The sequence below is a fragment of the Cibotium barometz genome, chromosome 48, assembly GCF_041138505.1.
Source record: "Cibotium barometz isolate CiBa-2024 chromosome 48, ASM4113850v1, whole genome shotgun sequence".
NCBI lineage: Eukaryota > Viridiplantae > Streptophyta > Polypodiopsida > Cyatheales > Cibotiaceae > Cibotium > Cibotium barometz.
The window spans coordinates 2889023-2904769 of NC_141093.1; the positions used below are offsets into that span (position 1 = coordinate 2889023).

Consider the following 15747-nt stretch of genomic DNA (forward strand, 5'->3'; position numbering starts at 1 on the left):
ATACTGAATATCCGGTTTGGTGTTGCACAAGTAAATCAGGCACCCAACAGCCTGACAATAGAGAATAGCATCAAAAGATTCACTGCCATCATGTACTGTAAGTTTCAGCCCTGGTTCCATAGGAGTGGAAATAGGCTTACAATCTTGAAATTTGAATCTTTCCAACAGTCTCTGTACATACTTCGACTGTAACATAAAGATACCCTTCTCACTTTGTATGAACTGTATGCCCAAGTAATAGTGCAACATACCCATATCTGACATCTCAAATGCAGATTTGAGTTCGGACTTAAAATCTGAAATTTTATCCGCATCAGTACCTGTGAGCAACATATCATTATCAAAATATCCCCCCCATCTCTCTTGATGTAGAGGGTGCTTTCAGTTGGACTGTTGGTGAACCCCTGGCTAGTCAAAAATGCATCAATCTTTTGCATACCAGGCACGCGGTGCTTGTTTTAAGCCATACAAAGCTTTCCTCAACTTGCACACCTTGTGCTCTTGACCAGACATAGCAAAACCAAGAGGTTGTATCACATAAACCTCTTCCTCAAGATCACCATTCAAAAAGGCTGTTTTTATGTCCAACTGATGTACAAACCAGCCATAATGTGCAGCCATAGCAACAACAACACGGATGGTGGTCATCCGAGAAGTGGGGGCAAAAGTTTCTTCATAATCTATGCCCTTTTTCTGAGCATAGCCCTTAGCAACCAGCCTTGCTTTGTACCTGTCTCAATGGTACCATCTGGTTTGCGTTTAACCTTATAAACCCACTTTGTACCAATTGCCTTCTTGCCAGGAGGCAAATCCACCAAATCCCATGTATGATTCTTATCAATAGAATCCAATTCAGCTTGCATGGCCTGCATCCAATGCTGATTTTCACTTGCATCTTCAAAACTCTCAGGTTCCTCTTCATCCATAAGAGAACTCACCCAAGCTGACTCTGAAAAGTGAGAGCTTTCAGCCTCACGTGTACTCCTACGTGTCCTACCTGGTAATGGAGCAGCAAGTCTACTCTCTTGAAGAGTCTGTATAGCCCAACGAGGAATGGTTCTAGCTTCTTGCAAAGCTGTCCTCTCTTGTACAACAATATCCTCTTCTGCTTGCTGTATGTCAGGCTCAGCCTGGGGCTGATTTAAAGCATCAAACACACGAGGTGGTGGCTGCAAATTCTCCGGTATATCAGCTGTGGTTCCCATGCCAATGGGTAACAACCCTTCAAATACATCAAAAGACTCCTGAGGTTGCTGAAATTTAAATTCAGCAATGGGTTGTGCTGAATTCTCTGCAAAAACAACATCTCTGCTCACAAAAATCCTCCGTGTGACAGGATTATAGAGACGGTACCCTTTACTTTGACTGCTGTAGCCAACAAATATGCACTTTATGGCTTTATCATCAAGCTTCCCACGAAGCTCCTGTGGTGGTACATGTGCATAAGCCAAGCAACCAAACACACGAAAATAATCAACACTAGGTTTCCGATCAAACCAAGCTTCATAGGGTGTAACAGATCTGAGTGCCTTTGTAGGGCACCTGTTCAACACATGAGTGGCACACATAAGAGCTTCCACCCAAAACTTATGTGGCAATCCCTTTGCTTTCAGCATACACCTGGCCATCTCCATGAGTGACCTATTCTTTCGTTCGGCCACACCATTCTGCTGAGGTGTATATGGTGTAGTACACTGGTGTACTATGCCCTTCTCTAAACAAAAAGCATCAAATACTTTAGATAAGTATTCCCCCCCTCTGTCAGTTCTGAGAGTGCACTTTTTGTCCTGTTGCATTTTCAACCATGTTGACTTAATTTCGGAAATGCATAAAGACATCAGATTTGTTCTTCAAAGCATACACCCAGGCATATCTGGAAAAGTCATCAATAAAAGTAACAAAATACCAATGACCTCCCAAGGATTGTGTCCTCATTGGACCACATACATCACTGTGAATGAGCTGCAATTTGCGGACAGCTCTAACAACTCCATCCTTTTTGAAAGCCTGACGATGCATCTTTCCCAAAATACATCCCTCACACACATGTCTGGGAGGAGTCTCTAAATTAGGTAGGGCATCTACCATTTTCAGCTTCTGAAGTGCCATGAGACTGCCATAATTTACATGCTCAAACCTGGCATGCCACAACTCTGCATCCTGCATAGCAGATGTAGAGGTAGAAACAACACATGCACTGTGCCTCTCATAAGGATCAAGACGGTACAAACCGCGACATAAGGTCCCTGTAGCAACCAAAGCAAAGTCACTTTCCCTGTCACGGACCATACATTTAGTATCCTCAAAGGAAACAACCAGCCCTCTCTTTGCAAAAGAAGACACTGTGAGAAGATTCTTCTTTATCCCAGGCACATACAATACATCCTGAAGGAGAAACTCTGAGCCATTAATGGCTGTAAGCATAACATCCCCTGTGCCCTGAACTGGATAAGAAGCATTATTTGCACACGTAACCTTTCTGCCACAAGAAGAAGGTACCATCTTGCCAAACAAATCCTTTCTGGACGTGATGTGCCTTGAGGCACCACTGTCAAAGAACCATACATCACCACTTTCACTCACACTGAGTGAATGAACCTCATTTGAGGGATCATAGCTGCAAGTAAAGAAGCACCAATCCTCTTCCACAAGGTTGGCTGTGGCATCATCTTTCTTGTTATCCACATCTGAAGAGTCTTCAACTGAATTACCAGACTCTTTCTTCTTTTCCTTGGCTATCCTCTTATAACATTCATGAATATAGTGACCTGGCTTCTTGCAGTAATGGCACTTACCCTTCTTTTTAGGTTTCTGTGCATCATCCTTCTCTTTACTAGATGGCTGTCCTGATTCTGACTTAGGCTTATATGCACCAGATTTTCCTTTGCCCTTGTTCTTGGCAAAGAATGCTTGCTCACCACCCCTTTGCATGACATTTTTCCGAGTTTGCTCTTCCTGCAACAAAAGTCCAACCAATTCCTGAAAGGATAGAGGGACAGGATTACCCCTCATGGACAAGTGAAGAGATGTATGAAAACCCAAATAAGAGCTCGGTAAAGAGTTAAGTGTAGTGGTGACCATCTCAGCATCAGAAATGATTTCATCAATATTCAAGAGCTGTTCTCTCAAATCCTGAATCTTCGTAAGATGATCCTGCATAGAATCACCCTCATCCATGCACAAGTGTGATAGTTCCCGCTTCAAAAAGGCAACTCTAGCCTCATTGCGAGCCTGATACATGTGCTCCAAAGTATCCCATGCAGCCTGAGATGTCCTGCATGAACGGATATGCGGAATAATGGACCTCTTAACTGAAAGTGCAATCAAAGAGAGTGCCTGAGCATCCCTGGAATCCCACCAAGTTTGTTCCTGTGTAGGTGCCTGAGGAGCTGGTAGTACAACTTGCTGCCTGCCATGTTGTGGAGGGGTAGCTGGGGCCACATGCATAGGCCTTGCCTCAGCTCCACTTACATAATTCCACAAATTCTTTGCAACTAGCAGATTCCTGATCATAAAGCTCCACAGGGAATAGTTGGTTCCATCCAACTTATCTTCCTGGGCTACAATCCCAAACACATCAGCAGTGTTCTGTGCCATGAGAGCAAACTGTAACCTGCAAAAGAGACTGACTGCACAAGAGTCCACAAATATTGCTGGAGACTGTCTGTTTCACACAGATAGACAGCACAGCAACAAAAGCCCCAAATTTCTGGTGGCTCAAATTTCTCTGATTCCCACAAAAAACCTGTGGGAGCTGTCACAGATTGTGCAGCAACACAAAAACAGCAAAAGCCCCAAATTTCGGACTTGATTTGCTGACAAAATTCACAGTTAAGCTCCAAAATTCAGCAGGTAGACTCACCCGAGTTGCTGCTGCAGATTACTGAGGTACGAACTGATGCAGAAGACGGTACAACGCTGTACGGAAGGCTGTACAGACAGCAAACAGCAACCAGCAGGTGCTGTACGGAACTGTACGGACAGAAAACAGCAGATAGGGCTGTACGACAGCTGTACGGCTGCAAAACTGGTCGTACAGACTTGTATGAACAGAAAAACAGCAACCAGCAGCCACACGTGCTGCACAGATGCTGTACGGCCTGTAGAAAAGCGACCAGCTCTGCTTTTTGCACCAGAACAGTGCCCGAGACACACAGAAAGCAGTCGCCCAGGTCTGTAGAAGGAGGGCGACCTGTTTTTCAGCACCAGAAGCAGGCGACCAGCACAGTAGAGAGTGTTCTTCGCGACGAAAGTGCTTCACCAGCAGTAGGGAAGGCGGGAGCAGGAACAACAACCAGCTCTGATACCAATTGTGAGTGAGAGACGGTGTGGAGCACGCGAAGAAACAGAAGAAAAACGTGTGGAGGCCTGGAGCAAAACGATGGAGCTCAAATTATGAAGATAAGATTGTTACAAAACTTAGGGCATATAATAACCCTAACTGGTGCCCGTTTCACATAACGGTAAGTTGGGCGCCTTATTGGGCGCGGGGAAAAAACCTCACTTAAAGTGAGTAAAAAGTGCCCGGCCGGTCCTAATACATTGGCCACTGCCCATAATAATGTCAGGACATTATTTCTAACATAAGATGCATGGCCTCCTTGCCCTTTGGTGCTCGAGTGACATACGTTCTTGATTGAGCTCTCGTTGGTGCTCCCGAGCGGCGAGTTCAGCTTGATGCCGGTCTTCTTCGATCCTGCATTGGGCTTCCTCATAGTCCCGTTGTTAGAAGTCATCTCCTGTCTAGATTTATACACCAGGGCCTTTGTTGTGGGTGTGCCCGCCCTTATGAGGTGTTTTACCATTTTTCCCCACTCTCCGTATTTTTCCCCTATTTTTTCCATTTTTTCTGAGGCTTGGAAGGGCTGCCAGAGGGTGCCAAGAGCAGTACAGTGCTGGCCGACTGGGTGTTTATCAGTCGTGGGCACTCTTGCTGCTGGCCGACTGGTTTTGATCAGTTTTGGGCACCAGGTTGCTGGCCGACTGCATTTCTGCAGTCGTGGACGTTTTTATCAGTCGTGGGCTTTTCTTTATGCTGGCCGACTGCCCTCTAGGGAGGTATATATAGGTCCTCAGCCCCCACACCTCATTTGTATCATTCCTCGGGATCTTCTTGTGTATATAGAGCAGAGTTACACGCCTACATCTCTCTCTCTCTTGTGCTGTTTTTCTGCTTGCGTTTTTGCTCTTGTGTTCCCAGATTTGGTCATCATCTCTGCTGCATATTCTGACACCGTCTATCTGCTTTTTCTTCTCTTCGTCTAGCCTCGTCTTCTCTTCTTTGTTGTTTCATCTGAAAGAAGAGGGAGATGTAGTCGGGGGTTGTTGGAGGCGGAGGAGGACGTGCTGCTCTTGCCTCCAAAAGTTGGAGACGTTCCATGAGAAGGTGGTTCTGAGCTCTGAGTAGGCTATGGTGTCTGTGGTAGTCGGAAGAGCAAAGTCTCCTTCGGGGGAGACTTCTTTCAGTTGATGGGTACTCTCCTTTATAGATATAATGCTGAAGTCAGTGGTCGTGCTGGAATGCAATTTGACCATCCAAGGATGCCCTCACGCTAGGATATGGTGTGTGTGGACAAGCTGAATCTGATACCAATGTAACATGCAGCGGAAGTATTCGTAATTTAAGGATCTTGTCACACATGCTCGCACCGTCTTCTGTATCTTTAGTTTTGCAAGTTTGGCAATCCGCTTTATGACTTCAAACTCTAAGAGAATTGAGAGAGAGAGAGAGAGAGAGAGAGAGAGAGAGAGAGACTGTACACCGTATGGGTCCCGAATTACCCATTGAAGGGCCCCCTATCCCATTACCGGAATAGTATTTGCTTTATTACTTTGAAGAGACTGACTGTGGACTGACGATAAGCCAAACGCAAGATCTCGGAGGACCAAGAGTTGGGCTGAACTATACACGGCTGTAGAAGCACCAATGATGACCAATCTCGAGTCTATGCACTCTTCCCAATGGATGTAGGAAGGCTGTAAATCGGAGGCTAAGAGAAGGGGTTGATTGGGACTGTTCTAGGCTATGTATGAATGCTGAGTTTTACCTTCACCAAGTGGCTGTTAGCAGGCTGAGAGAAAGGGCTGATTGGGACTGTCCTAGGCTATGTATGAATGTTGAGTTTCACCTTCACCAAGTGGCTGTAGCAAAACGATGCAAACAATGATGCTGAAAATTGTATGAATGTTGAAAACGCAAGAGGATCTGTAGGCTGAATGCTGTAGATGCTGCGTTTTACTGAATGAAGGCTGAATTGCTCAAGCGTTGATGCTCCTATATGCCGATGGATGAAACGCTGATGGATGATGTGCTGAATTCTCCAATTGCCTATGCTCCTTGTGCTGAAGGCTCCAAGCGTTGAGGTCTTCAAGGCTGAATGAGATATGAATGAATGAATGAATGATATGCTTAGCTATTTATATGGACAATTGATGCTGGTCGGCTGACTATAGAGCTGGCCGACTGCATCTGTCCTGGATAAATGGATAAATGATGTAAAAATGTCCAATAAATGCTATAAATTATGGGAATAATACTGGATAAATTCTAATGAATGCTAGATGTGCACTGAAGGCTTTTGCAATGGTCTAAATGCAGTGGATGAATGCTATGCATTATGCAGAGTGCTTTCTAAGGCTGAGAATGACCTACGTTGGGGTCACGGCGTACGACAAATATCATCCTAAAAGGTGCTAATAATGTACAATGTTGCATTGATGATGATGAGCCATCTTGTCACCATGCACTATAGTGTAGAGTGCATGTGACATCATCATTTGGAACACGTCACGCACGCCCTTGAAGAACTGCCTGGTGCTCCTTGTTCCGAAGTTCTTTGTTCTCTCTCTTCACCGAAGCTCGCCATAGCGGGAATATGCACTTCCTTTCCAGAACACAATATTACCATCCACTATACCTGTGGGAGACTTTAATGTACGATCAGAATTTTATTATACCGTATTATTCTGTACGGTATCGTATAGTATGAAACAACTATGCTATACACAATCTACTGTAGCAATGAAGCCTGCTCTATACTTAGCTTCACAGGTAGATGTGGCAACTGTGGGTTGCTTTTTACACAACCAAGATATGCATGAGCTCCTTTCAAACACTTTTCTTAGGCAAGCCAATTGCTCTATCCATTGCGAATGCACACAGAGATTATCAATGAACACCTCCAACCATTTTTGCAGGTAATCCTTGAAAGTTGTTCTCATTAACCTCTGGAATGTTGCGGGAGCATTGGTTAGTCCAACTTATACGCAAAGGTTTCCCATGTGGTGGTGAAAGTAGTTTTTTGTTGGTCCTCCGGTGCAACGGATACTTGATTGTATCCTGAGAATCCTTCTAAAAAAGTGTAGGCTGCCGCGCATGTATCTTATCATACCAAGCTCTTGTGTAACCTGTATACTTTATGTTCCTCGCCATGGGTTGATTTACACACACTTCTCTTGCAAATCCCCATTCAAAAATGCAGTCTTGATGTCCAACTGATAGTGCAATCACTGAACTAATTGTAGTCATCTTGGAAGTAGGAGCAAAAGTCTTCTCGTATTCTATTCCCTTTTTTTGAGAATAGCCTTTAGTTGCAAGTCTTGTCTTGTATCTGTCAATGGCACCATTAGACTTTCTTTTGACTTTATACACCCTCTTTGTTCCAATGACATTCTTGCCTTCTAGCAAATCCATCAGATCCCATGTATGATTCTTCATGAGAGAAGAAATCTCATCCTGCATGGCTTGCACTGAGTGCTCATTCTCCTGTGCTTGTTCGTAAGACGAAGGCTCTTCTTAATCATATTGACTCCCCATGGTAAATGGAGACTCCCCATGTTGTACATTCAATGCATGGCTGGAACTCGCCCTTGTTTTTCCGGTGAGTGGAGCTGAAATTTTGCTATCTTGCAAAGTTTTCAACAACCATCTAGGCACAGATTTAGCATCTTGTATGGCTGTTCATTCTTCCCTCCATAGAAGGGTGCTGATTTGATGATTGTTCCAAATGTCTCACATCTTGTTCAACTTGAGGCATATCTTGAATAGGGGGAATATCCTGAATAGGGGCTGGCTGAACTGAATCCCCTCTTATGGCTATGGGTAAAAGCCAATCAAACATGTCCTGTGAGCCGTTGTGCATGGGCTGAACTGAATTTTCAGCAAATACCACATCTTCACTCAATGAAAATTCGGTGTGTCACTGGATTATAGAGACGGTATCCCTTGCTCTCATTACTATAGCCTACAAATATGCATTTAATTGCTTTGCCATCCAGGTTTGTTCTAAGTTGTTCTGGCACATGAGCATATGTCAGACACCAAATGTATGCATATAATCCACTTTTGGCTTCCTTTTATGCCAAGCCTCAAATGGTGTTATGGTCTTCAAAGCTTTTGTTGGGCACCTATTCAACACATGAGTTGCACACATGATGGTTTCCATCCAAAAAGTATGAGGCAGCTTTTGTACTTTCACCATATATCTAGCCTTCTCCATGAGAGACCTATTTTTTCTCTCAGCTACACCATCTTGTTGTGGTGTATAAGGCATAGTAAAATGGTGTTTAATGCCTTTCTAAAGCAAGCAATTCTTGAATGCATTCCCCCCCTTTATCTGAGCGGAGAGTTTGTACCTTACATTGAGACATATTTTCAGCCAATGCCATGAAGTGTTGAAAGCATGTAAATAATTTTCTTTTGCTTTCAAACGATACACCCAAGCAAACCTTGAGTAGTCATCTATGAATGTGACAAAATAAAGATACCCCCCCCCCATGGATGGTGTTCGCATTGGAACATATACATCAGTATGTATGAGCTGTAATTTATTTTCAGGTCTAACAACTCCATCCTTGGGAAATGGTTTGCAGTGCATCTTTCCGAAAACACACCCCTCACATACATGTCCTGTTGGAGACTCAAGAGGTGGCATGTTGTCAACCATATGATGCTTTTGCAAAAGCATCAAACTCCCAAAGTTTACATGTCCAAAATAAGCATGCCATAACTCTTGCATCATGCATAGCAGAAGTGTGGGCAGCCACCATATGTGCATCATATGGACACTTGTTATGGCTGTCCAGCTTATACAAGCCATTGCATCGTGTGCCAAGAAGCGACCCCTTGAAGGTTCCTTGACTAAACACTTCTTATCTGTAAATTCGACCACCAAATTTCGATCGGTTTATGTCTGAGACAGAGAAGATTTTCTCTATCCTTGGAACATACAATACATTTGTCATGCATGCATTTGCACCATTGGTTGCAACAAGCATGACCTTGGCTATGCCTTTTACTGGATAAGTAGAATGATCTACACATGATAGAGTGCAGCCATCAGAAGCATAAACCACATGCTGAAATACATCTTTGCAAGAAGTGATATGGCTCGAAGCACCACTATCAAAATACCAAATTACACCCTTACTGTGGGATGCAATCAAAGACATATCCTGCTTTGTAGCACTTGGTATATCACTAGTGCATGTGACCAAAAATGTCCACTCCTCATGGACTACATTAGTAGACTCCTCTGCTTTGTCATTAGAAGTGTTAGCTAGTGCTCTACGTGCATCTTTCTTTTTCTCTTTTGCCATCCGCTTTCTACATTCATTTATGTAGTGGCTAGGCTTATGATAGTTGTGACATTTTCTCTTCTTTTTGGGATTGCTAGCATCCCTTTTTAGACAAATCACCCCCAGACGAGGGCTGTCCATGATCAGCCTTATTGGACCGGTGTCCTCCGTGCTTAAAGCTCTTTGCTTTCCCTTTGTCCTTGGCTAAAAATGCCTTGTCACCACCATGGTTGCTTGATAGATTTGCTCTTGTTTGGTCTTCCTGCAAGAGTAAACCCACCAACTCTTCAAAGGTGACTGGATCAACACCTCCTCTCATAGAAAGATTGAGAGAGGTGTGAAAGCCCAAGTAAGAAGGGGGCAAAGAATTCAATGTGTTGGTGACTAGTTGCCTGTCAAGGATAACCTCATCAATGTTAAGCAAGTGTTTTTGCAAGTCTTTCACTTTGGTGAGGTGATCTGTCATAGAGTCACCCTCATCCATGAAAAGAGTATCCAATTGCCTCTTCAAGTAGACAACTCTTGCCTTGTTGCATAAGTGATACATTGCTTCCAAAGTGTCTCTTGCTGTCTTGTGGGGTCGAATGTTCAGAATGACAGGCATTTTGACAGAAAGGGTTGTCAAAGACATGGAATGTGCATCCCTAGAATCCCATCTTTTCTGCTCGAGAAGTTTGTTCCATCCAACTTATCCTCTTGGGATAGCACATCTATAGCATTTTGAGCCATGGTTTTCAAATCCACACTCTAATGCGTGCAGGCAAACCAAGAAGCACTAAGGTGCTATGCCAAGCAGCAAAATTCTCCTTCGCAAAGTTCTTGCCTTAAAAATCACAGCTTGCATTGTACTCATTGAAGTGTCCAAAGCAAACGAGTGAATTAACGTGTCAAATCTGTAAACAATGTGTTAAATCTCTGTAGCGTTACCCCAATATCCTCCAAAGAGAAAAGCCGCAAATTTTGCATACGATTTTGGTCCCAATTTGTACTGAATTGCATGAATTTCAAAAAGCCCCAAAATTTGTGTGCTTTGCAATGTTGTACCTACAAGCTAAAAGCCCCAAAAATTTCCGAGATTCAAATAGGTTCAAAATGATGTAGACCTGTAGATTTTTGGGAAAACCCCCAAGTTGACGTTTTTGAAAACAACAAGTACACAGGAAGAAGTTGACTTCTCAGGAAACAGTAGGTACAGAGGTGCAGGGGCTAAGCCAAGCACACAGGTACAGTTGGCGGCATGCTTTGGTGGACGATGGCGAGTTGAGGCGTGCACACGTGCGCAGTCGGTGGGTAAGACCTCCAAATGGCGTGGCCGGCAAAGGCTCTTGGAAGTGGCGGCTCAACCCAATGTTCCTCCCCCCTCCCCCCTCCCCCCTCCCCCCCCCCCCCCTCTTCCCAAAATAAAAAATAAAAAGTGGGCTGAGCTGAGCGGTAGTGGTGGCTCCACTCAAAGTGGCAGTGGATCCCCACTAGTGCCGCCCTGGATCGTGGTGGGAATGGGTGGCAGCTCTAGGGGGAAAAGAGATTGGTGAAAGTTGGCTGAGCGTGTGGAAGAGCTTGCGTGGGTGTTGTGAAGAGATGAGAGGGCATGAGTAGGTACGGCCTTGGGGCTGTGCCGCGAAGAGGCAGTAACGTGAGCAGGTGCACCGCCGGCGGAGTGATGTAGCTCAGCACTGAGAGAGAGTCCATGGACAGGTCCACCACCACAAAGTGATGCAGCTCGAGCATTGAGAGAAGCAAACCTGGCTTTGATACCAAATGTTGGACTCACACACACACAGGGGTCAAGTATTAGGGTTAGGGTTTGCTACAGAGTAGTACACAGAACTTGTAGGAAGGCTAGGTTGTCTGCTTTTGAAAATGAACAAATGAGGGTGGCCTCCGTCAGGGAAGGTGAAGCAATTGCTATGGAATCCTCAAGAAGGGGGAAGGAGGGGTGTGTGTAGATAGGGGCCGATTGTAGAGCAACATGAGCGGATGGAAGGCCTAGAAAGGATGGATGCACACCCACACGCGTTGTTGGCCAGAAGTAATGGACTCATTTTTATTGATAAATTCCCCTTGTGTGTTATGAGTGCTTACCTAGTTGGTCTAGGGTGTTCACAGTCTCTAAAAAGCTGCCCAAACCTGCACCTTGGGCTGCCATTATTGCTCACTTTGCTCGTATCTTGCCTAGTTTGCATTCTATGGCCGTTTCTTCCGGGTTTTAGAATCTCCAATCACTTTGCACAAGGATGCATTGTTATGAATTATCACTAATCCTCAAGATTAGGTCCTAATTTGGGTAGGGTTTGGAAGCCCGGAGCTCACAGTCACACGAAAACGCATTTCGTCCCTATGAAATGGGACGAAATGTTTCTATGACAAAACATTTTGAAACAGCACGAAACCTCCTGGCCGAAATGATGTTTCGTCTAAAAGTCATTTTAAGGTTATTTTTTCTTCAAACCTTAGGGTTGAAGCTTGCATATACATACATATATATACATAGATGCATGTATATATATATATGTGTGTGTGTGTGTGAAAGTGGAGTCCCCGATTTCACTTGATATTATGTCGAATTTCTCATTTAGCTTCTCAATTTCAAGTAATTGCACACCCAATTACTGAAATTCTTCTCTAGGAGCCCAATTTCTTACTTTTCCCCAAATTTTTCACCTCGATTGCAAATCCCAATCCCTCTTCCATCATGCTTTCCTGCAAATCCCCTAATCAACATGCCATTTGATTAGTAAGTATACGACTTTTGGCATAAAATGTATTGTTTGCAAATCTTGTGGAGAATGTGTCTTGAATGTTTCTTTTTTTATGTTATAGACTTAAATGCGACTTGTATTAGTTCCCATCAATCTAAACTACCCTGCCTATGGCCTCGGTACTCATGGCATGCACATTTGATGCCTATGACATCCCCTCTTTATCTTCAAACAGGAATTCCTAGTTCTGATTTTGATGCTCTGCCAAGGTTATTCAAACTTTGATTAGGTCCCTCTCAAAACTTAGTGGTTGCCATACCTTTTCATACTTTACATTTGGCTAGTCTTTAAGCCAGTTCTGCTGCGTTTGCAGTGCTACTACAGTGAAGCATGTGATATATAAGGCACTAGGCTGAGTTTGAGACTAGATTGTCTGTCATGGGCTGGGATGAGGTAAACCAATTGTACTTCTAATCAGACTAAACTGCAATGTCTTTTTCTACTGAGCTCTTTCCAACTCGCGTTGCCCTCAACTATGTATTTTCTTTTTTGTTTATCTTTATTGTTATTGGCAGTTTGTTGTGGAGATACCTTACTCAGATTAATTGTCTACTACCTATATTTTGTAATTGTTGGCTTGGTTTTGGTGCACTTGCAGAAGTTTCATGGTTCGGAAGGATTTCATAAACAATCCAACTAGGTTGCGAAGAAGACTGATGGGAGTGGGGTTCTCAATGCTGCTGTTGTCTCCGTTCCTTATCATATTCATGTTTGTCTACTTTTTCTTACGACATGCAGAAGAATTCTATCATCATCCAAGCACAGCAACTTCGCGCAGATGGTCCAATCTGGCCAAATGGATTTTCAGAGAGTTCAATGAGGTCCTTTTCTCTCACACCTTGAATTGTTTTGAGGTTTCAATTCTCATGAACATGAGGCTTTGTTATTGACTTTTTTCGACTTGTAATTTGATATAGATTGATCATATGTTCAACCAAAGGTTGAATTGTAGCCACAAGCATGCGGTGGAGTATATGAAGCAGTTCCCTTCCATGATATTATCACTCCTGGCGAAGTTTATATCCTTTGTGGCAGGAGGTTTTGCAGCCATTTTGCTCATAATCGCCTTCCTTGATGAGACTCTTCTTGAGGCCCATGTAAACTCTGGTCCCTTCTTTCATTGAGATCATCTTTCTAAGATGGTTTGATGAGCTATACAAACGGTTTTGTGTTGAATGCTGTTTTGGTTTGCTAACTTTTATTACTGTTCTGCTGGCCTGCAGCTTTTCGGCCGCAACCTGTTTTGGTTTGCAGCTGTTTTTGGAACCATAACAGCAATAAGCCGTTCTGCAATAATAGAAGAATTCCAGGTTTTTGAACCTGAGAAATCTTTAAGACTTGTTGCTTGCTTCACTCACTACATGCCAAAACATTGGCGAGGAGCTGAGAACAAAGATAGTGTTCGGGCTGAGTTTGAATCGCTGTTTCAGGTAGTTATCCACTTTGCATGCAGTTTTTTGTTGATTCTGTCCTGCACCATACACTGTCCACTTCAATTTGCGCTTTAATCTTTTGTAGTGTCTGGTGCAACCATCCTAAATTTGTGTGTGTGTGTTTGTTGCTGCAGTATACTGGCATGACGTTGCTGGAGGAGTTGATCTCTATATTTGTGACTCCATACACACTGTTTTTCCTGCTCCCAAGGGTAAACCTTGCATAATTGTGTACCTTATTCCCAGTAGGGTTCTCATCTTTAACTGCAATGTTGTGCCACATCTCGACTGCTATATTGTAATACAGCTTATCTTTGGGTTTGATAAGAAAACATTTGTTAAAATCCCTTTGAAACGGCATTTACATATGCAGATGTATAAGAACGTAAAAATAGCAAGATACTTAATGTGACTTCCCCGAGGAGAGATGACAAAGTCAATTGAAATTTGAAATGCAAAAGGGGCAAAGTGCTCCAGTTTGCAAGCTTCTGGCAGGAGCTTGGTTGTGAGGAGGGTGTGGTCTGCACTTGAAAGTGAGGACACTTTGGAAGGTACTACAGGGCTGTGCACCCTGGTGGGGCTACCTTAATTGCAGCAGATCAGCAGTGTGCCTGTACTGTCACTAGTGGATAGGGTGCCATCTCAGGTTTGTTGGTCCACACGCAGCTCATGACCCTGCATATACCTGGCAGGTCATGCTGCTCTCTGTTTGCCTACTTCCAGATAGAACATGCCCCATGCAGTGTAATGTTCGGGATAACAATAGCCTAACATTGATGGACCTATCTTGAGGGAGCTTAAGGCCCCTGGATTAATGCTGAGATGGGCCTCTTCTGTGTTACAAGATGGATGATAATCGCCGTAATTGTTGTCTACGTGTAATAAATTGGTGTTTGTAATAGGAGAGCTTGAGGAGGAGGCATACTCCACTAACAAATAGGAGGCGGCATACATGAAGTAACCCCTCATATGCATGGGGTGCTTGTGGTTTGGGTGGGACTTTGAAGGAGCATGCACAAAGAGGAGAAAGTAGCACTGTAGAGGTTGGCATAGTATCAACCTCATGTCAAATCAGGCCTCGCATGACCTTGTAAGGGATTCGGGTTTTAAGTTGCACTAATTGCTCCATATAAATGGGGGCCTCACAATCTCTCAGTTTGAGGATCCATCATTAGTGTGGAGCTTTGAAGTCAAGACGAGAATGTCTACCTAAGATTTGTTGCTTGCTGGTTATAACGATACCTATGCCAAGGGCTGCCATCTTGATGCTAAAAGAAACAAATTTTTTGTAGAATGCCCCAACTAGCATTAGGCCCAAGATCCTCCCGTATTTATCGTTTTTATCCGCCCATAGACCCGCTGAGGAAGCACCCTGCGGGGTTTTGAACCCAGAACCTCCTGGTCCTAGACAAACACCTTTACCACTTGAGCTAATGGCCATTTTGATGTATTTTAGGCAGTATTTATTTTTATAGCTTCAAACTCCCCCCCTTCTTTGATGGACAATGTCTGAAGGATATTTTGTTGCTTATCTTCTTGCATATGCAGTATGTAGAGGATGTGCTGCAGTTCATACGAGACTTCACAGTGCGCGTTGATGGTGTTGGTGATGTTTGCAGGTCGGTTATATCCCTGGAACTCGAATGTGTGCCCTTTTTTTTCCATTGTTAGAAACTCTAGAATATCTAAGTGAGTCAGGTTTTACCCCCTTGTCATTGCAGTTCTTTGTGTCATAGCCAAGGCCTGCTGCTCTGCTAAGTTTGCATTCTTGATTGCATTTTGTTTTTTTTTCTCTTATAGCTTGAGCGTGTTCAACTTCGAGCACCATGGAAATCGAAACTATGGCTCACCCTTCCACACGAATAAATCAAGGAGGAGCTGCCAGGGAAAAATGGAGAAATCCTTCCTAAGGTAAGCTAGGTGATGTTTCAGTTTTCAAAGGTTCATCTTTATGTCATAGCAGATCAAATACTGGAGTT

General features: G+C 43.7%; 1 protein-coding gene across 1 annotated transcript in view; it reads left to right on the top strand.

Moving 5' to 3' along the window:
- LOC147610703 (autophagy-related protein 9-like) overlaps nucleotides 1-15747 on the top strand; it is a 32540-nt gene that overhangs the window by 15329 nt on the left and 1464 nt on the right. Inside the window, exons 4-9 of the mRNA XM_086785164.1 lie at nucleotides 12934-13156; nucleotides 13253-13432; nucleotides 13559-13765; nucleotides 13903-13980; nucleotides 15317-15387; nucleotides 15569-15679. Coding sequence (XP_086641290.1) covers nucleotides 12934-13156; nucleotides 13253-13432; nucleotides 13559-13765; nucleotides 13903-13980; nucleotides 15317-15387; nucleotides 15569-15679 — 870 coding nt within the window. The remainder of the gene's footprint in view (nucleotides 1-12933; nucleotides 13157-13252; nucleotides 13433-13558; nucleotides 13766-13902; nucleotides 13981-15316; nucleotides 15388-15568; nucleotides 15680-15747) is intronic.